Genomic DNA, 20,449 nt, shown 5'->3' on the forward strand with positions numbered 1-20,449 from the left:
TTTAATGGGGATATGGGGATACTCTATAGCACAAACATCATTTCTCTCTGTATAACAGGAATGAGCTGACAGCAGCTTCGCCCCCAGGAGCCATCATGCAACAGCAGGGTCAGCACAGGGCAATAAATTAATCTTTGTCTGGAAGGGAGCTTGAGCTGGTCAGATTCCTTCACGGTATTGGGTGGCCATTGCTCTGAGCCACCCTTTGTCTCCTTGGCTGGGCTCTGAAATCCTAAATCACAGCTGCCAGTGAGGGTTTGGGAGGCTCAGCTCACCTTCTGTGGCTGGAAATCCATGTCCCAGCTGTTACCAAAGCCGAGACAGCCAAGGGCATAGGGATGGGGAGGGAGGCTTGGGGAGAGGAGCGACCTGTTCCGGCAGGTCTCAGAGCTCCGACTGCAAGGAGAGAGAGAGAGAGAGAGAAGAAACTGAAACTTTTGAAAAGGCAACCAAAACCAAGAGGAAAATAGTTGTGTCCTTAAGGAGACAGCTCAGCTGAAGAGGGCTGCCTCTCCCTCATCACCCCCCAAAACCTGTGCATACGGCAGGACAGACTGACCCTGCGGACGGAGTAGATCCAGTCGAGGTAGGCACGGACACTGGTGTAGACGCCGGGTGTACTGGGGGTCCCACAGCCCTGGCCCCAGCTGACGATGCCCACCACCTGCCAATGCCTGCCTGAGTACAGGAGGGGCCCGCCGCTGTCCCCCTGCAAAGGACAGACCCTCTGAGGGGGGCTCAGGAGGCCCAGCCCCCCTTTCCCACTACAGCTCTCCCCTCAGAGGGGCTGTGTTGTGGATGGGTGCAGACCCATCCACCCCTCATTCTGGCCCAGGTCCCCCACCTGGCAGGTGTCTACCCCACCCTGGGGCAGGCCGGCACACAGCATCCTCTCAGTGACGTCCCCGTGGTAGGCAGCCAGGTTGCAGCTCTGCTTGTCTATGAGCTCCACCTCTGCCTGCTGCAGGCGCTCTGACAGCTTCCCTGCAGGATAAAGGGCTGCTTAGAGGGACCCTGGGTGAGAAGGGAGTCCACCAGCCCTCTCCTCCTGCGAGCAGGGACCCCATCACCCCCACGCCGTGCAGCTCACCGTGCTCCTCCGTGTAGCCCCAGCCTATCACCCAGAGGGGTGTGCCTGGCACCAGCTCCTCGTCGAAATAAGGCAGGCAGATTGGCTTGGTGCTGTCTGGAAGGGAGATGTCTAGGTGAGACTCACGGGGAAAGGGCCCAGACTGGCTGGGGCCACCCACCAGCCAGGCACCTCACTCCCTGCCATGCTCTTGTGGGGCACTGTTGTCACATGGCCCTCCCTGCTTCGTGCCGGCTGGGCATCCCCTTCCCAGCCCACCTTCCATGCCACCAGAGGACACTCAGACCTCCTGTCCCAAAGAAGGGTGTGCCACTGCTCACCTGAGACATGCAGGGGAGAGCGCAGCTTCACCAGGGCAATGTCATTGTCTTTGGGGGATGCGGGTGTCACCTCGGCCAGGAAGACCTTCTCCACGGCAAAGGTGGCAGTGCTGGAGAGGAGGTCAGAGCCAGCCTTCACACGCCAGCTCTGGATGATGGGGTTGTTCCTGCGCACAGACAGCTCTGTCACTGCTCCCTGCTTGTCCCTCCATGGGGACAGGCAGCAGGGCGCTGCCTGCACAGCATCAGTCGGCTGCGTTGGATTGAGGGGCACAGAAGTGTTAATTACACCACATTTAATCAACACGTGGCTTAAACCCAGCGGGACTCAGCCTGGAGGAGCCGCAGAGGTGCCGACTCACTTGAAGCAGTGCGCGGCCGTCAGGACCCAGCCGGGGTCGATGATGCTGCCCCCGCAGATGTGCTCCTTCCTGTACTGCAAACTGACCTGCCAGGGCCACGTCTCGATGGCAGCCGGGCTCCCGCCCAGCACACGTGGTGTCCTGATGCTCTGCCCGCAGCCTGCAGGCGTGGGAGGACAAAGGGACACATTAGGAGGGACAGAGAGGGACAGGGTGAGTGGGGACGGAGGCTCGTGCACCTTGCAGGCTGTGGCTGGGGTGCCTCACCCCCATGACACCACTGTCAGCCCTTGCCCCATCCAGGGTCCAGCCATCCCCTGCCCCCTCCAGCCCAACAGGAGGATTGGTTTAATTAGGGCAATTCATCGGCAAAAGGAAACCCATTGAGGCAAGCTGGGTAAGCCTCCCTTAGGTGTTTCATTTCTGGAAGGTTTGTACTGGCTTAACGAGGTTAGCAGTAATTACATCCAACTTTCCTCATGTAAACACTGTAGGGAGTGGGAAAGGGGAGGGCTGAGGCTGGAACTGGGTTCCCCCGGCCACAGTGCAGCCCATGGGACTGTGCCAGGAGTGAGGACCTGGGGCAGCACAAGGTGCCTACAAGGTGCATCCACCATCATAGTACTTACTGGAACAAAAGAGTGAAACAACCAACCCAGAGAGGCACTTTCTGGAAGAGAGAGGAAAAGGGCTGGGTTTTGGGGAGAACAAGCTCTGGATCTGCTTCCAGGCAGCACAGGCTCCCGCTCGGGGCTGTGGTCACTTCCCACATGGTCCCCACTCACCTGCCTGGCTCCAGCACCTGGAGGCTCCCATTGTTCAGGATGACCTCACGGGGAGGCAGGGGCTGTCCTGCACTTGCCTCCACCCCCTGGAAAGTAGGGGTGCTGAAAGACATGGAGGGCACAGGTCAGCAAATGCATCCAGGTGTGCTACCAGTGGGGCACAGGTACTGAGAGAGGACAGGCACTGGTGCCTGAGCACATTGGGAGCCTGAATCCCAAGGTAGAAAGGGGTTCCTTGGGACAGAGATACAGGGATGTCAAAGGAGGAAGTGCCACTTTCCTGAAGGGCCACTGGCAGGTTGAGGGGACTGTCCACTGAGCCCAGGAACCAAGGATAGAAGCAATTGTAGGAAGGGAGAGTGCTCCCGCTATGAAGAGAAGAGGGCAGGTGTCTCTGAGGGACATCTGGGACCTTTGCTCCAAGCATCAATCCCTGACTTTCTGCAGCTGGAAAACACCATCTTGGGCTTTGTCTGTGCTCCTAGAAGGGCCCAAACACCAGAACACATCTTCCTAATGTACCCCTAATTTTACTCAAATTCTCCCTTAATCCAGGGGCAATAACAAGCAGTTTCCCCCAAATTTCAGGTTTAACCAGCTGCAGTTGACTGCAACACCCCAAACTTGCTGCTAGCTCAGGGCAGGGCACAAGGGTGACACAGGTTCATGACATGAAGCTTCATGGCAGCTGCAGTGATCCAGCCCAGCTCTGCAGCACCCACAGCCCCAGCCAAGAGCTGCTGTCCCAGGCTATAAAGGGGCCCTGTGCCCACCCCTGCCCAGGTGAGTTACGTTGGCAGGGAGAACCTGGGCTGCTCTGGTGAGGGCAGTGCTGCAGGGAGGTGGGGATGAGGTGAGACACAGGAGCAGGGCAGGGTGCCCAAGGGTTGGGGTTAGAGCAGACAACACTGGACAAAGCACTCTGCTTATGTGGGAGGGTGCCAGGGCTCCAAGCCAGCTCCTGTGTGATGGGGATGGACTGAAACCATTAGTGCAGAGCTCTGAGTGCTCTGTAGGTAATCAGAGCCCCATTCCAAAAGAGCTTTTATGGGAGAGGCACAGATAAAACAGTGGAGCAAGACATGGGGAAAGCAACCATGTACCTCCTGTAGCCCATCTGCTCACAGGCTGCCTTGGCCAGCACCAGGTCGAAGTGGTCATGGCAGACACAGGACCAGGCTTCAGTGTTCCTGTTGAGCACCTGCAGGATGGATCTGTCTTTGGAAACACGGGCTGGAGGCAGACACAAAGTCAGCTTCAGCATGGGTGGCTTTAGCAGGCGGGGGGTGGCCACAGCAGCACAGCCCCTCCAGAGCCCTCATGGCATGTCCTGCACTCACCCCCAGGCGGAGACCCCTCAGGGACCCACTGGGGACAGTTGGCCTCGTCCTCGCCCTGCAGACAGTCCACCTCCCCGTCACACACGCGCTGCAGCGGCACCAGCTTCAGGGGCTGTTTGCAGAACAAGTAGTGGTGGTCCAGGTAAACCTTGACTAGAGGTAAAGGGGGCTCAGCACCAAGCTCTGGCTGATGGGTGAGCTCTGGGCTGGCACAGGGGTGCTCAGCAAGGAGCTGGTCCAGAGCCATATTTGCTGAGCCATGGCCATGCAAAAGGAGGGGGAGAAGAGGTTGGGATCTGTACCCAGGAACCCGATGGCAACCAGGCAGGCGAGGGTGAGCACCACGGCCAGAATGAGGATGCCAACCCGCTTGAAGGACTCCAGTGTCCTGGAGGATTTGCATCTCGTGCTGGGACCTGCGACACAGAGGAGTGTGTCCCTGTGTGGCCAGGCTCAGCCTGGCATCACTCACCCCCAGGTCCCACAGGTATTACCTCTGCTGTTCAGCCGCTCCGAGGCTGAGTCCTGCAAACCAGAGGGGACAACCAGTTACCAGGGTGAAACTGCAGACAAAGAGCAGTTGGAGGGATCTGTAGCAGTGTGGAGAGCTGGCTCCATGGTGAGCTCACAGCTGACATGACCAGCCACCCCAAGGAGGGCAGCAGAGATGGGCAGGGAAACTGCCTCAAGTTCCATCCAGATTTAGAGCTGCTGGAGATAGGGATGGTGTGACCTGATGTGACAACACTTGGCTCCGCTGTCACCCGAGGTCACCTGCTCTGTTATTTCAGTAAGTGGCTACTAATGTTATGGAGTTACTGCCATTAACACACCAGAGGCTTAACAAGTCATAGATGTTATGAAAGAGGCACTTTCTGATGTGCCAAGAAACTCTGAGTCAAAATACACAAGCCTGCAGGGCTGTGGCACACAGGCATGTCACGACGGGGGTTATATCTTCAGTAGGGTCAGACACCAGGAGGCACAGCCCGAGTGCTCCCTGACAGGCTGCCAGAGCGCTGGAGGAACCAGCCCATGGGAGCCAGCACTCCCAGGGCGGGGAGGGAGGGAGTGCAGGCTGTGCCGCTGCTAGGACACACAGTAAACACAGCCTGGCAGCAGCCAAGGCTGGGCTGGTGATGAATCAGGCATTGATCCGCTTGATCTCCCCAACATTATCCTCCTGTAACAGCTTCTCCTACAAGAACTGCAGGAAGGCAGGTCCTGAGTGCTGCACTGGGCACCTTGCCCTTGGTGAGTGGGCTGGTGCTGGGCAGAGCCCAGAGCTCCTTTGAGGGGTTCAGGTGGGCACCGTATGATCCTGTTGCCCTGTTTTGCAGCCGTGTTTGTGCCGTACCATTGAACAGCAGCAGACTGGAAGGATGTTCCTGCTCTGCTGAGACTGGTCCTTTCCATGCCTGGCCAGCCTCAGTGAACTCTTTTCCTTTGCTGTTGCTTCTGGGCTCTGCCACTCCAGGTAAGACAAGGTTTTTGCATGAACAGAGGTAAGGAAGACTAAACCCGCTGTGATAAACCCACAGATCCAGCAGCACAATCCAGGAGAGCTTGGAAGCCTTTGTTCCAACTTCTGGACTTCAGAAGCAGCACAGGGCTGGAGATGATAGCTTTAGTCAACTCAAATGAGAGCAGAGGACTTAGAAGAGCAGTGCAGTGGGACTGGACATGTGGGTAAGGAGCTGTCCTCCAGCCCAGGGCAGGACAGAGGAGAGATAAGCCCTCCCTCTCTGGGTCACTGTACCGGGGCACATTTAGCCATGCACACACAATCTACCTGCAGGATTTTACAGGCAAGTGCCAAGCCATTATTCTTGTGCCAAGACAAAAAGGCCCCTTGGATTATGTACTGCTCACTTGGGTCGCTGCCCCTCGCCCAGCCAGGACATGTTGTCTCCCCATCATGTTCCTGCTCCATGGCTTGGGCTGCCGGTTTTGGGAACAAGAAGTGACCTTTGCAGGTGAGGATCCCACCAGGTGCTGTGGGCATGTGGCTGTGCCCCAGCATGCCAATGTCTGGCTCCTTTGAGGAAATGCCAGTGGCTTTTCTCCAAACAGCTGAGCTCAGCTGGAGCCTGTGCTGGGTGTGGGCAGGTTATGCCAAATTCCCCATACTGTGATGGGCTCTGATCAGCTCCCACAAGGAAGAGAGCCTGTCTCCTGGTGGCAGGGAGCTGGGGAGCTTCTGGGAGCAGGAGGACAGGGTGGGAAGGGGAACCTGTATCCACCTCTCATCACTGCTGCCCTTCCAGAGATGCTTTTCTGCAGCACCTGGTGCCTGCAGGAGCCCTGGGAGTTCGGCAATGCTGCACATACACCCTCCAGTGCAGCCAGCCCATGGCACGTGGGGCTGGTCCTTCCTCAAGCTGACCTCTTGTGTCACCTTGGGCCTGGGCTGGGCATGACCTGGATAATGGGATGTTAACGGTTCCCTGTGGGAACGGTCCCAGGCTGTGATGGATCCTCCAGCCTCCATGGCTGAGGGGCACTGCTGTGGCAATGCTGCCCCTGCCTGTCCCCAGGCTGCCCATACTTGTCCCCATCACGTCATCCAGTATCAGGCTCCTTTCTGAGACACCTGTGCAGGTCTGGGGCAGATGCAGGTGGGATAAGAGGTTATTGTTGTTTTGGTTTTGGTTTTGGTTTTTTTTTTTTAATTTTCGTCATTCCACAAACCTCCTCCTCTCTTTCAAAGGCATTCACACCTTGGAGCTGCCCAGGGCTGCCTCTTTCTGACTCCTCTCAAACCCACACTATGAGCAAGAGCTGCACTGGTTAAATCCAAGGTTAGGTAAGAGCTGTGCCCACTCCTGTGTGGAGTGGAGGCACATGATTTCCTGGAGAACCCAAGGCTACCGTAACTAATTGAGCTCCCTTGCTGTGTTCTCCCAAAGCACCTTATGTCAATATGGCCATTATGTGCTCCAGCAAATGCCAGTCCAGCAGCCATGGAGTTCTGATGAACCTCTTCACCCACACCATCTGGTGGGCCAGGGGTGCAGCTGGCTCCTCACCATCTGCCCTCTGTGGTGGGGGGCTGCAGGGTGTGCTGAGCTGTGCTTCTTCCCTCCCTCAGGAGCAGGTGGAATGCTCCCTCACAAAACCAAGCTTCCCAGGGTGATTAAACTCCAGGGCTGACTCCTTGTCTGCAGGGATTTAACCCACAGGTGTGTGGAGCAGTTGCTGCCATGCAGGGGGTGAGTTCCCTGCCCTGGAGGGGATGATATCCTGGTGTGTTGCTGATGGAGGGTTTTACAGTGTCCAGAGAGCTGGGTTGTACCTGTCTGACTTCTCAGGGAAGTCTTTCCTTCCTAGGGAGGGACTGCCTGCCAGGCTGGGGTTTGGTGGCCATGGCTTTGCTGGCAAAGGGCACTGCAGGTGGCTGATTGTGCCCCCTGTGCTGAGCACAGGGACTGACAGTCCCAAAGTGGGAGCTGCACTGCAGGACAGAGGGGGCCTGGCTCTCACCCAGGTGATACCCAAGAACCATCCCTTTCTCAGGCGGGATAAGACACTCCAGAAGGGCTCATTCCCCTTGGCATGCAGAGTGCAAGACACACTGCCTTGCTTGTCTGCTTGTCTGCTTCCCGAGCTGGGAGAGGGCTGAGGCAAGCCAGAGAAACAGGGGAGTGAGAGCTCAGGGGCGGGGGGTACCCAGGTGCCATATCCACCAGCCACCATGCGGTGTTGAGAGCACAGGTAGAACACTACCTGGATGCTGCCAGGGCTGGGGAGCAGCAGCTCTTGGAGCCTGGGCTGCCTCATCACCAGAGAATTGCTCCTGGCAGTGCCGGGCTGCGAGTGCAGCAGGATGTGGAGTGTGCGAAGAGCTGGGGCCAGGGGTAGGGGGCAGAGCTGTCAGCGACTCACCATGTTCATCCAGCTCCAACGTGGTCCTTCTGCCTGCAGACACCCAGCAAATATCCCAGAATCACAGAATATCCTCCAGTGCAGGGCACGGGTAGGCTGCAGGTGTCCCAATGCCCAGAAGCCACTGCCAGCGATGCTCCTGCACCCCTGTGCCTGTGCTCTGTGCCCGTGCTGCACTCACACTGGGACAGGACCGCCCCAGCACTCCTTAAAACCCACAAGGGGAATTGTGAAACAGGAATCATGGTCTGTATTGTAATATAACACCGGTCTATCAGCAGCACCATCACCTGCTGTAATCTCCTGAGCATCTGACACTGGAGGGTGACTCACCTGCAGAGCTGCTGTCACCAAATAGCTTATCAGAAGTGAACTGACTGATTTTTCCTGCTCCTCCTGATGATAAGGGGATGCACGGCCACCCTGCTCTTTGTCCGTCTCTTCCGCATTGCACTGGGTTGTTTTTAAAGAGATGTTTTAGTAGGTGGAGGAGGAAAGGAGGAGAGTTTGTGTGTGAGGTTACCTGACTCTCGGGTCACTCGGTCTGTGTGTCCCCGCGCTGCCCCAGGTCACAGCTGGCACTGCTCCTGGCAGAGCTGGAGGGAAGTCAAATGGAAAGCAAGTGAGTGCCTGAGGAAGGTTTTCCTGGGGCTCAGGGATGGCTGTGACCTTCTCTTGCAACCCCCATCTATTTGCAGAGAAGCTGGTCTGGTTGGATGTTGTGTTGCACAAGCTGGGGCTGGCAGAGGTGTGTAGGAGGGGGGTTCTTACAGCCCTCCAGCCCTATATTGGGAAGTGCTCTGCCTGTGACAGACTTCAGCTCGAAAACTGGTTTAGGGGCTGCAGTAGTGGGGAGCTGTGCAGAGACTGGGTCCCTGGTATGCCATGGTGAGTCCTGGCAACCTTCCCAGAGCATCCCAATGCCAGCCCTGCTGCCATGGAAGGGAAAGGAGCTGGGGAGCATCCATGGGGAGGGAGGTCACATGGTAGAAGGTTATAAAGGTTTTGAAGAAGCTGCTGAGGTTTGCAGAGGTTATGTCACAGCTCCATGCGCCTTCAGGGCTTTGCTTCCTGGAGCGCAGCTGCATTTCCAGCCTGTCACCCTTCCGTGGCCTCCTGCACCCAGAGCCCTGGCATGACACAGGTTTCTGGGCATCCTGGTTCCTTTGGGGTCATGCAGGGGTCAGGCAAGGCTGGGCCAGAGCTCTGTGTGACCATCAATGCCCCAGAGCCACACATTTACACACCCCATCCATGCCCTCTCCCATCCAGCAAGAAGTGGTCTCATTCTCTCTATCTGAGCTGGGCAATGCCAGTACCTGGGGGTCTGCAATACCTGTTGTCCCTTCTGCCTCCTGCTGGCTCTGCATCCCAGCCAGCATCCCTGCAGGTCCCAGGCGTCACCCCTGCCCTTGGACTGAGCTGCTTACCCTGGGGAGGATGCTGGGGGGCTTGGCTCCTGCCCTGGCCACCCTGTGCCACTGGCATTGGGGTATAGTAAAGGCTGTGCCTGGCAAGGTGCCACAAAGCAAGAAGGATTTTTCCCCCTGGATGCCCAGTTTCCAGCTGTTAATGGTTATCCCTGTTTGTCATTTCTCGCTGCAGCCACGGGAAGTGGTTTTCCCTCTTTCCACAAGCAGAAGCTGATTCCCACCTGACCCCGTGGTTTGGGACTTGGAGAAGATGATCTCATACAGCTGTAAGTGCATCATCTCAGGAGATATCTGACTGGGGGCAGTTGGTGGGGAACTCCTGTCCCCCTGGGGTTCTGCATGGGGGCCATAACCCTTGTGAGTATCCCCAAATGTCCAAGCCCGGACTCTGTGTGGGACCCTCCCACCCGCCTGGCTGATGGTCTTTGCCAGGAGGTGATTGCCAAAGGACACAGCCCCTCTAGAACCTTACCAGGGCTGGACACACCTGTGTACAGGCTGTCCTTGTCCCTCAGGCTCCCAGTGCAGCCTCTTCCTGCAGTGGGAGGGCATACCTGCCCACACAGGTGGGCATCATGCCCATCCCAAGGGTTGGGGAGGCTGGGCTGGGCACTGGGATGTGCCGTCTGCCATGTCTGCCAGAGCTCCTCTGCTTTCTCCCCTGGAACCAGTTGAACCAGTGGGTGAGGACTGGTGCCTGGCCTTGCTGCAGTGAGGGTGGTGAGACAACTGTGTCACTGGCAGAGGAGGGCACGGGCAGGACGTGCCAGCCTCCAGCACACACAGGGCTCTGCTGCAGCATCCTCCAGCCTGGGACAGCCGTGAGCAGCTCCTGGGCACAAGACCGGGAGATGGACCCCCAGTCAGGTGAGTGGGTGGCCTTTTTCTCCCCCCACAGGGCAAAGGTGGGGTGTTTTGTGGCAAGGGCAGTGCTTTGATGTCCTTCCTCCTCCAGCTGTCTGTGAGCTGGGGCTCAGCTGCAGCCACGGCTCTGCCTCCAGCAGCGCTGCTCAGAGCCATCCTGCTGGGATGTGGGGATGTCTGCTCCCGATGGTGTCAAGGCAGAGATGCCTCCCACACACAGCACGGGGCAGGGCCTGGGCATGAAGCCATCACCCTCCCACTGGCAGTAGGCGTGGGGACAGGGCAGTTTCGGCAGCCAGCTGATTCAGGGAGGCTGTTGCACCACGTTCCTCCTGCCCCACAGCTCCTGCACATGAATCACGGCTGCAGCAGCTCCCTGACCTCACCCCTCTGGGGTCCCAGAGCTCCATCTCCCCTCTGCCCCAGCAGAAGCAGGAGGCATTGGCTGCCCATGTATCCTGGCCCCCTCAGCCCTGCCAGGAGGGCCTGGTGGAAGGGAAGGAAGGGCAGGCTGCTCCTGCTCCTGTGCTGTGGAACTCAGGTGTTCTCAGACACTCTGGTGCTCCCACCTCTTTGGTGGAACCCATCAAGTAGAGCAAGTGCTGCAGGTTGCAGAATGTTCCGGGACTTTGCTCACTATGCAAACACTGTGACCACAGGGGAAATGTTCTCACTCCACTGGCATCTGCCTAAATTTAGCTGCTGTTAGGTCATCCCTTTCTGCTGCCTCCTCACTCCTGACGCTGCACGGCGCAGGACCCGTCTCTGTACCCTCCAATGCGGGGCTGACTGTGCTGCGGGGCAGTGCCCAGCCCTCCCTGTGCTCTCCAGGGCACAGCTGCCCCCAGAGCTGTCAGCAGAGAGATGGATTCTCAGTGGCTCTGCTGTGATGGGCACCTTGGTGTCCCCCTGGCAATCCTGGGAGCACTGGCTGGTGCTGGACTTCTCCAGCCCCTGGGCCATGAATAGGAGGGATGGAGTGGTGCAGAGCCCTGCAGAAGTCCTGCACAGCCTCATCCATGTCCCTGCACAGCCCTTTCTATGTCCCGTCCCAGCCTGGCCCTGGCAGCAGGAGGCTGCTTGCCCTGACGAGTGCATCCTCTAGAGGGAACTGCCAGCCCAGAAATGGGTCTGTGCGGCTGTGCCGGGCTGGCTGCAGGGATAAATGGCTCCAGGGGTAGTCGGGAAAAGAACTGCTACCCATGACAGTGTGAGTGGGACCAGAAGTGGGAATACAGCATCGTCAGAGTGGTCAGCTCCTGTCCCAGTCACCATCCCGCCTTCCAGGACACCTGGGGACAGCAGAGGTGGTGTCTGTGTGACCATCACAGGGCTTTGGAGGTAGCAAAAATCTCCATGCCAGAGCACTCAACAGCCTTGTGGTGTGCAGTCCATCCCCTCTATAGGAATAGCATAGGGTGGAGGGTCATATCCCAGCCCTCAGCTGTCCTGTGTCCACCACGGGATGATCAGAACCCCCAGCCTCCCACAGGGGTTTGTCTGCAGAGCTCCTTCTCCCTCTGCTTTACAGGGCAAGAGCCCATCAACGTGACTGGGGCTGTCCTTGGCATCGGGCTGGCCTTGCTGATCCTCATGGCTTTTGGCTACACCTTCATCCAGTGGTACCAGAGGGGCCAGTGCTGGCGCCGTGAGTGTGGGCAGAGCAGGGGGACAGGTGGTGACAGGGCAGGGAGGGTTCTAAGGACAGGGCTGCAGGGTCTGGGGTGTGGGGAGCACACCTGACCTTAGCTGGCCCCGGAGGGCTGTGGAAACCTACGTGCAGGGGGGCTCTGGGGCAAGCTGGGGATACACAAGGAGGAGGGGGATGCACAGTGATGTTCTGGTGCTGTCTCACTGCCTGTCCTGCCTGTCCTGCCTGTCCCTGTGCTGCCACACAGAGTCACAGCAAAGACAAGGTGAATTTGTGGCATCATGTGGCTCTGACACCTCTGATACCCCTCTCTCTCCTCTTCCTCCTGCCTCTCCAGGGCCTGACTTTGTCTTCAGCCTCTACCACACCCGGTGAGTGATGCAGTGGGGGAACCTGGGGTGGGCTGGCTGCTCACTTTGTGCAGTGCTGAGCTGTCACACATCCTCACCAGTCCTAAACCCACCAGCCTGCAGGTGCTGCCTCCTCAGGACAGTTTTTCTGGGGGACTCCATGGGGACAGTCCCCACCCTGTGGGCTGGCAGGGGTTTCAGGAGGACAGGCAGCTTGCTGACATCTTTGCTTTCCCTGCAGTGGGAAGGGCTCAGTGGCAATGGAGTTGGTGCCCCCATTCAGCATCAGTGGCTCTCTGAGTGCCACAGGCAGTGGCTATGAGCCCTTCCACAACCAGGGGCCGTGAGGTGGGAGCCAGGCTGGTGAGCAGGTAGGACATCACCCCTGTTCCCCCCTGCCTGGTGATGGGTGTCGGTGTCCCCAGCCATGCTTGTCCCCCAGCACAGACTGTGGGTGCCCCTGTGGGGACCCCAGGGGGGAGAGAGTGCTGTGTTCCAAAGCCTTCCTGCTGCCTTGTAGCCCCTGGGCATCGCAGCTTTCCCTGGGATAGTCCCAAGGTTTTTCAGCAGAAATCCTGTGGCTGTGGTGCTACAGGGGCTTTCCTTGGCTCTGGCTTTCATTTCTCCTGCACAGGCTTTGGTTTTCATTTATTTCCCCACTGTCCTCAGCCTGGGATGGAATATGTGGGCAGGGGCAAAGGGGGCTGGGGCTGGAGCCTGGGCACTCCTGCACCGCTTCCTCTTGCTGCCTTTCACCCACCACCCAGCACCAACCAAAAAAGCAACCAAAACCGGCTGGGGGGAACTCCTCCATTTTCACTTCTGTAAAAATCAGCCCCTGAATGTGCTGGATTTCTTATGAAATGGTAACGTGCAGTTTCCATTTTTAAGAAAAGATTTGCAGAATCACAGAATAGTTGGGATTGGAAGGGATCTCTGGAGACCATCTGGTCCAACTCCCCATCCCGGCACCTGAAGCAGGCGATACACGTGGATGTGTTCAAAGAGACTTTCAGAATTCCAGTTCTCTGGAAGCTTCTCCATCAGCTTCCCAACCACAGTTCCCTGGCTGGCCATGGGCAGCACAGCAGGTGCCTGGGGCTGGCACAGGCAGGGCCTCCTCTTGTTGGGATGGAGGAAGATGATGCAGCTTTATCCCAGGTTTCCTCAGCACTCATTGTGGAGAAAACAGCCACCTTTCTCATGGCTCAGAGACCCTCCAGCCCTCAGGACCAGCCACCTCCATGCTCAGGAGATCTGGAACCAGGCACTTAGTGAACAGCACCAGAAGTGCAGAGAACCAGCAGAGGAGGATGACCAGGAGCCCCAGAACTGCGTGACTGGGTTTGTACAGCTGCGGGAAATGCTGTGAAGAAATGGGAAGTCTGTTCCAAATCCCCTCCTCACTCCAATATCTGGACCAGTGTGGGAGTTTGTCCCCTGAACCAACAGTACAAGCAAACACCTCAGAAAGTCCCTGTGGGGTTTCTTCTGATTTTTTCATACCAATTGCCTTCAGTCTTGACAGAGCAAGTGGCTGTGGAAGTGTCCAGAGCATGAGAGCAGCCATGGGAAAGCTGCTGTGGCCACAGAGAGCAGCCCTGCCAGGATGGCGACGGTTGGTGAGGCACAGGAGGGCTTTGGGACCATTTCTTTTCAAACTTTTCTCAGAAGGAAAATGAAGAGAAACTTGTGAGACCACGTGGCTGCGTGTAGGGAAACCAGTGAGGACAGAGTGGGATTTCCAGAGAGTCAGAGGAACCATCCAAACTCTCGGCCACTGAAACCTAACCCTGTGATCTGAGACTTTCTGGCAAACTCCAGGATTTGGTTGAAAGAAGAGCTCTGCCTGTTCATGGAGGGGGTCAGTGGCACCTCCTTTGGCCCATGTGCTGCCAGCTGGAGCCCTTCGTGGTGAGCAGGAACTGACAGTGCTCAGCACAGCACAGGATCCAGCCACAGAGCTTGACGTCAGCAGTGTTTAAAAGAAAAACTAAAAAAAAAGGGTCAAACTTAGTTTTGATGACTCTGTTTTCCAGAGGAAGTTGAAAAAAAAAAAAGAAAAAAAAAGAAAGCTAAAAGCTCCAATCCCTGAAATACACATTCATAGAAGGAATGGGGTCAATGGAGGGGCAGGAGGAGGAACACAGGACCCTCCACATTGTGGGGTGCAAGGACTGATTTCAAGTGAGATTGTGAGATTACTGCAACATCAGACATAACAAAGGGCCACCTTGCAGTGATCAACCCCCTTCTCCTGCCTCCACTGACTCATGCTTTCACCTGAAAAACATACTCCCTGAGGAGGGTTTTCACCAACAGTTTTAATGGGACTATCCCACCGTGAAGGTTCTTGGAAACTACGTGACTCTTGGAAAGACTTTGCTGTGATCTGGCAGTAGTCAAGTGTATGGCCCACGGTGAATTGTTCCATCTCATGCTGTTTCCGTTCTGACAATAACTGTTCACAGAATCACAGAATCAACCAGGTTGGAAAAGACCTCTGAGATCATCAAGTCTAATCTATGACCAAATACCACCATGTCAACAAGCCTGTCAAAATGCCATGCTCAGCCTTCCTGGTTTCCCCAACCCGTGGGTTGGATTTGTTCTGCTCTGCCTTGAGATGTTCCTGTCTCTCTCTGGTAATGACCCCAAGTGCTGTCCCATGGGATGCACTGCACACCCAGTGCATCTCTGTGGAATCACCATGAGCAACCCAGATCCTTTTCCCTGCTACTTCCCTGGTGAGTGTTCTCACAACACTGCCCTGGGACAACCACTCTGGTCCTCAGGTGCGTGACAAGCTCTTGATGAGCTGGCTTGGTTCTCCTTTTTCCAGCTCTGATGTGGAAATGCCCTTCCTCATGTGAGGCAAAGGCCTGTTGCCCTTTGCTGATGGGGAATGTCTGTATCTGAAAACAGAAAGTACAGCTTGACCTTAGGAGAGTCTGAACAGAAAAACAGACCAAATAAATAACACCACATCCTTTGTATTTACAAATTAAATAGAATAAATAATGTCTGTAAAGAACAGTGGTAGAATATGGACCATAGTGTGGGCAGGGCTACCCCAGCTCATGCTGGTGCATCCCATTTTCTCCCAGAGCCAACCAGTGCCCTGGGGCTCTGCCAAAGGGTCTCTGTAGGGTCAGGAAAGTCCCTTGCTGCCTCCATGTGAGGGCAGCCAGGGTGGGAGTGCCATCCTCCCAGCAGCAGGATGGCTGATGTCAGGCTGCGCTCTGCTTCCAGTGTCTGTGTTGTGAAAGGTCTGGATGACACTGGAGGGTGTCACCAGAGCTGTGGACGTCAGCTGGAGGAGCCCAGTGCTGGCCTGGGGAAGGGGGAAGTGGAAGCACAGGACTGGCCTAAGCTCCATGCTGGGCTGCTGAGGAGAGCAGACAAGGCAGGATCATCCTTGGGAAATATCCTGGTGGGTATCCTTGGGCCTGGTGGTCCGAGGAGGTTGGAGTGAACTCCTCCAGCGCAGTTGATCCATGTCTCTTGTTAGCTGTACACAAGAGACCAGGTGGAAGGACACACTGGGGGCTGTCCCAGCAGTACTGGGACAAAAGAAGGCCCACCAATAGCTGAGCAGGTGCTCCTGGGGCACATCTCGTCCTGGCACTGCTCAGTTTGGTGTGTTAACATTCAGGGATTGGCAATAGCTTATTGAGTGGCTGCTCCCCACGGGCAGTGGGAAGAAGAGGTAGTTGGATCATGTGCAGGGCTGTCAGTACCTGCTCCCCAGCCTGGGGATGGCTCACAGGCGGCTGTCCTTGCTGTCCCCACTGAGCAGGCTCAGGGGGTTCACTGGCAGCGTGAGCCAGTCAGTGCTGAGGCTGGAGGTGAGGGGCAGCATCCCCAGGAAGTCAGTGTTGAAGATACTAATGTCACAGGGAGCTTTCAGGAGCTCAGGACCAGTTTTGGAGGCCAAGGGAGACTCCCAACTCAGCAAAGTGGGGGCTAGGGGTCCAATCTGGCTGGAAAAGCCCAAGGCAGGTGGTGCAAGGTCCTGTGTGTGGCTGCGGGGATGCTCTGCAGAGGACTGTTTCAAATATCCTTTGGACACAGCCAGCTCAGAGCACTCAACATCCAGCACAACGTCTGTGCTCTGCATGGACCCTGCACAGCCCAAGAGGGGCACCCCCTTGACTGGGTCCTGGCTTGGCTCCACTGTGCCCCTGGACTGCTGCAAGTACCCACGGAACTCCACATCCTCCTGGCTGGTGGCAGGGGAGAGGCTGGACTCCCCTTGGCTGCTGTTTCCGCTGCTGGAGGAGCATGTGGAACCAGGGCAGGCACTCTCCAAGCCCACACCACTGTCATCACCAGTGGGCAGCTGTCTCTTGTAGCCCTGGGGCTCAGAGTCCGTGGGGCAGCTCAGTTCAGAGGAGGAGGGGATGTGCAGGCAGATGCCGCTGTCGGTGCTGGTGCCGCTGTTGTCTCTGCTCCCCACAGGCCCCAGCAGGCACAGCCGGTCCTCAGGCCACACTGGGAGCCTCCAGTCCTGCTCCAGGGGCTGCTGGGTTGTGCTGGTGCTGCTGACAAGGCTGCTGTCTGGCTGTGGATCCTTCTGGCACAGGAACAGCTGCGGGATGAGATCTGCATCCAGGCTGCCCAAGGATGGGGGCTCGTGATCCACCCACAGCGAGCTCTGCTTCATGAAGGACTTCTGAGAGGGAGAAAAAGAAGAGATTGATCTGTGCTTTGTCCCTCGTGTTGCTGGCCTCTCCCAGTGCTCCCCATGCCTGCCTCTGCACCTCCACACCAGCCGCAAATGGTGCCATGGGCCTGGCACGTCCCTGTCTTACCAGGACAGACGGGGTCTTCATGGGCTTCTTTATGTAGGTGCACACCAGCAGAGACACCAGGATGCCCAGAAAAAGCAACAGTGCAATGAAGGAGGAGCTGAGGATGCTTGGAAGAAGCTTTTCACTCCCTGCAAGAGAGGACATGTCCAGGTGAGGGAGAAAGGCAGCACTTTCAGTGCACATTGCACAGAGCAGCTGTCCTGGCGTGGACCCCCATGCCCGTAGGGACAGGAGGCTGAGGAGGGTCTGCATCCCATGAGTCCCCCCACCTTCCCTGGCTGCCCACTCACAGTCTCTCTGGGCAGTGGTGACACACTGCTCGTCGGTGCGCATGGTGGGGACGGGCCGGTTGGTCACACTGGGCTCCACGCTCAGGCAGTACTCGGTACCCCAGAACAGGCTGGTGATGGTGAACTCTGGGGTGGTCTCCGTCTTGACAAACTGCAACAAGAGAGCACAGGCTGGTACCTGAGAGCTCCCAGCTCCCACAGGAGGGCAGGGCACTCCGTCTTTGCTCCCCCCTCCTCCCTTGTCCCTGGGGTGTGTCAGATAGGGCTGATGGCAGCTAGACCCAAAATGGCAGGAGTCAGGGAGTCTACTGCAATAAAACACACAGAGAAACATCTCTGTGATATCGTGGCTGTGAGAAAGCTCAATGTTTAGTTTTACAGAAGACTGTGCTTTAATAATATGATTTTCCACTTGAGCAGCACTGTGTGGGACAGGTGGGAAGAGCATGGGAGCAGCAACTCATCTCACCGTCTTGTTGTCCTGCCTCCTCCTGACGTACACCTGGTACTGCCTCGTGTTCTCGTGTATGTCCTCATGTATGTCCTCGAAGTTCACAGTGGTGTTCCCAGCCTGGAAAAGCAGCTGGAGCTGCACGTGGATGGTGTTGCCTCTCACAGAGAGGCTGTGACCCGACAGGTGCAGGATGGCTGGAAGCAAGTCAGTCAGGAAAGCACATTAGGGCTGTCTCCTGTTTGCAGCGCTGGACTGAGCTGTGACTGTCTCTTACAGCCAGGGCCACCCATCCTCGCTTTGTCCCATCCCATCCTGCAGCCCACCAGCCCTCCAGGAAGGTATGCAGGGAAATATCCCTGCTCTCATTGATCCCACAGTACTTCTCAAGCTGTTTAGCACCCTGACCTCACCATCCTCAGAGACTCCCACCCCTGCCTGAGTGAAGGCAGACCCCAACCTACCTTCTTGTGGGGAAAAGGGGTTGGTCCTTTGCCATGAGGACGTGTGGTTTCCAGAGACAGCCCTGACCCGTGCCAGGTAGCGCCTCTCGGGATCCAGGGTGTAGTAGGTGAGGTCACAGGAGTGCCCCAAGGTCCCTGTGCACTCTGGGATGGCTGTCCAGGAGACATTCCTGCCGTAGCTGTGGGGAGAAGCACCGGGGGTGAGAGCCATGTGGGCAGCACAGGGACTCGACTGCCCTGCTGTTGGGATCAGATGCCAGGCAGGTATCACCCCCCTGCCCGTGCCCCCATCACTGCACTCACACTCGGTACTCCACGTCGTAGCAGATGTCCCCAGAGTGGTTGTGTCCCGGCTTCCACCGCAGAAGGTGCCACGCGATCTTGGCATCGAAACGCACATGCTGGGGGCTCGCCAGTTCCTCACCTGTTGGGACCAAAGGTGGGCATTGGGTGAGGCTGTGCATCCCACTGTCCCACTGGTGCCCACTGGAGCTGGGCAGAGCCCTTGGGATGGCCTCCTGGAGTATCACTCCCAAATTACACACTCAAAATATGTAGGATTTCCCTGAGTTTCTTTTTCCACGTTTCAGTATTTGCTCATCTCCATCTTCTTCTTCCTCTCTTTTTGGGGAGAGCCCAGTTCAGCCCAACTGGGATGTTCCCGGTGTTTTTCTGCCCCAAGAAAAGAGCTATATTTGCATCCCCAATCCCCTGCCATTGGGGAGAGGGGCTCTGTTTTGGATTCAGCTTTCTTGCAGCTCTGTTTGGACTTATCTTTCCTGTTTTGCTCATTTGCTGCCTGGATGAAACAGACTTTTTCACACCTCCTGCTCGATTTCAGTACTGTCACCTGGCAGCAAAGCCCCGCTTGATAACGTTTGCCACCCTTCCTGTGTGGGTCTCCTCAACAACCACTGTCAGCCAGCAAACACTGAGCCCAGCACCGAGCAGTGACAGTGGCACCTCACCTATGACCACACCAGCGGGGATAAGCAAGGCTGAGGACTCACAGAGCTATTGGGCTTCCAAACAGCAACAAAAGGCAAGCAGAGAGCCCTGGCTGTGTCCTGCTCCAAACCTCCAGTCTGAGGGCTGAGCACCCAGTGATGATGCCCAACCTCCTCCCTGCTTACCTCCCCCATCCTGGGTGTGGAGGGGATCAGAACAGCCTACCCAGAGCTGTGGGGCTCAGCCACAGCCAGCAGGGAGATGAAAACCAGCACGGTGTGGGCAAGAGACTCACCGTCTGTCGTCCAGGTGAGGAGCAGTGCCAGGCAAAGTGCCAGGGTGGTGGTGGAGGGGCCCATGGCAGCTCAGCATCCTCTGTGGCAGCAGGGTGAGCGCAGTGCTGAGCTCTGCTCTGGCGGGCTCTGAGCGCCTGTTTTTCCTCGGGGGTTGGCTCAGTGACGTCTTGGAGGCGTACACAGAGCAAGAGGAAAGTCACTGTGCAGCCACTTCCACTTTTTTTTTCTGTCCACCCACTCACCCCCAGCCAATATCTCAGCCCCAGGCTGGGCATTTCCAACAGCAGCCTGAAAATGAAGAATTCTGGGGGCTTTTCTGAGCAAAACGGTGCAGTGCTGAGAAAGGCCAGTACAAGCATAGGGTGCTTCTGCTTTTCCTGCTTTGTTATGTAAAGAGATGTTAAAAGCACAGCAAAGGTGAGTGTTAGCACTGAGGGTGACCTGTCACAAGGATTTTACAGAGCACAGCACCATATTCTGTCCTGACAGCAGCTAAATTCAACCAGGTTCTATCCAGCCCTGGAGCCCCAGAAGAGGGTTTTGTCTTTCCCTTCCTTTTGGCTCCTTCTGTACCCTCCTGTTTCTTTCCCTGTTTCTTGGGCTGAGGGACAATTTCTGGACTATTCTGTCCCCTGCAAACACCTACACATATCTGAAGTCCAGTGTGGCAGAGGGGCTGTCACTATCCCTGGGGCTCTGGTAGCCCCCCAGGTATGGCCATGACTCACGTGGCCGTGGAGTCTGGCCCCATGGTGATGTTCTGCCTGTCTGGTGATGCTGGGACCTGAACTACCCCCCAGAGGGTTGTGAGTCCTCTGCTTTGCCTTCTGGCAGGTGGAATTACAGCAGAGGGCTTTCCTGGGGCCCTCGTGATGCAGCGTGATTCGCCACAAGAAGAGGAATTTCCCACTGGGAAATTAGTGGAAAGAACACAGACAAAAAGAGTAAGAGAAACAAAAAGTGCTTTGGACAGACTCAGAGAATATCAAGTCAGGCCTGGCTTGGTGGGCATAGAGGCACAGAACCTCAGATCCCTCCTTGAAGAACCATCTTAAATGCCTTAAGTGGGAGATTTCTGCTGTTTTTCCTGACTCATCCTTCCTGCT

At 56.7% G+C, this 20,449-nt stretch overlaps 3 protein-coding genes across 3 annotated transcripts; 1 reads left to right on the forward strand and 2 right to left on the reverse strand.

Annotated features, from left to right (window-relative positions):
- Positions 1 to 22: 22 nt before the first annotated feature.
- Positions 23 to 7,949, reverse strand: TMPRSS4 (transmembrane serine protease 4). The gene is made up of 13 exons (XM_071576376.1): positions 7,783 to 7,949; positions 4,392 to 4,422; positions 4,200 to 4,313; positions 3,898 to 4,050; positions 3,661 to 3,790; positions 2,558 to 2,659; positions 2,402 to 2,442; positions 1,773 to 1,932; positions 1,411 to 1,577; positions 1,091 to 1,186; positions 845 to 984; positions 560 to 709; positions 23 to 396 (listed from the first exon to the last, which is right to left on the reverse strand). The coding sequence occupies exons 1-13, from the start codon at positions 7,789 to 7,791 to the stop codon at positions 385 to 387; spliced, it is 1,305 nt and encodes a 434-aa protein (XP_071432477.1). The 5' UTR covers positions 7,792 to 7,949; the 3' UTR covers positions 23 to 384.
- Positions 430 to 15,241, forward strand: SMIM35 (small integral membrane protein 35). Its single transcript, XM_071576377.1, has 8 exons — positions 430 to 586; positions 5,238 to 5,374; positions 9,388 to 9,481; positions 9,887 to 10,082; positions 11,611 to 11,727; positions 12,068 to 12,101; positions 12,322 to 12,451; positions 12,972 to 15,241. The coding sequence occupies exons 4-7, from the start codon at positions 10,067 to 10,069 to the stop codon at positions 12,425 to 12,427; spliced, it is 273 nt and encodes a 90-aa protein (XP_071432478.1). The 5' UTR covers positions 430 to 586; positions 5,238 to 5,374; positions 9,388 to 9,481; positions 9,887 to 10,066; the 3' UTR covers positions 12,428 to 12,451; positions 12,972 to 15,241.
- IL10RA (interleukin 10 receptor subunit alpha) lies at positions 15,060 to 19,442 on the reverse strand. Its single transcript, XM_071576375.1, has 7 exons — positions 19,343 to 19,442; positions 18,403 to 18,523; positions 18,100 to 18,278; positions 17,654 to 17,832; positions 17,185 to 17,335; positions 16,895 to 17,022; positions 15,060 to 16,755 (listed from the first exon to the last, which is right to left on the reverse strand). The coding sequence occupies exons 1-7, from the start codon at positions 19,404 to 19,406 to the stop codon at positions 15,844 to 15,846; spliced, it is 1,734 nt and encodes a 577-aa protein (XP_071432476.1). The 5' UTR covers positions 19,407 to 19,442; the 3' UTR covers positions 15,060 to 15,843.
- Positions 19,443 to 20,449: the final 1,007 nt, after the last annotated feature.

The sequence above is a fragment of the Pithys albifrons genome, chromosome 23 (genome assembly GCF_047495875.1).
Source record: "Pithys albifrons albifrons isolate INPA30051 chromosome 23, PitAlb_v1, whole genome shotgun sequence".
NCBI lineage: Eukaryota > Metazoa > Chordata > Aves > Passeriformes > Thamnophilidae > Pithys > Pithys albifrons.

Bases quoted from the DNA above. Each gene is read 5' to 3' on its own strand.
- TMPRSS4 (XM_071576376.1), bottom strand. The intron at 4,051-4,199 runs GTACAGATCCCA...CTTTACCTCTAG, and splicing joins GGTTGCCATCGGGTTCCTGG to TCAAGGTTTACCTGGACCAC. The intron at 3,791-3,897 runs GTGAGTGCAGGA...GTCTGCCTCCAG, and splicing joins TGAGGGGTCTCCGCCTGGGG to CCCGTGTTTCCAAAGACAGA.
- SMIM35 (XM_071576377.1), top strand. The intron at 11,728-12,067 runs GTGAGTGTGGGC...CTGCCTCTCCAG, and splicing joins GAGGGGCCAGTGCTGGCGCC to GGCCTGACTTTGTCTTCAGC. The intron at 12,102-12,321 runs GTGAGTGATGCA...CTTTCCCTGCAG, and splicing joins TTCAGCCTCTACCACACCCG to TGGGAAGGGCTCAGTGGCAA.
- IL10RA (XM_071576375.1), bottom strand. From the start codon at position 19,406: ATGGGCCCCTCCACCACCACCCTGGCACTTTGCCTGGCACTGCTCCTC. The intron at 18,279-18,402 runs GTGAGTGCAGTG...TTCTCCCCACAG, and splicing joins TACGACGTGGAGTACCGAGT to CTACGGCAGGAATGTCTCCT. The intron at 17,833-18,099 runs GTAGGTTGGGGT...ACTTGCTTCCAG, and splicing joins CCCCTTTTCCCCACAAGAAG to CCATCCTGCACCTGTCGGGT.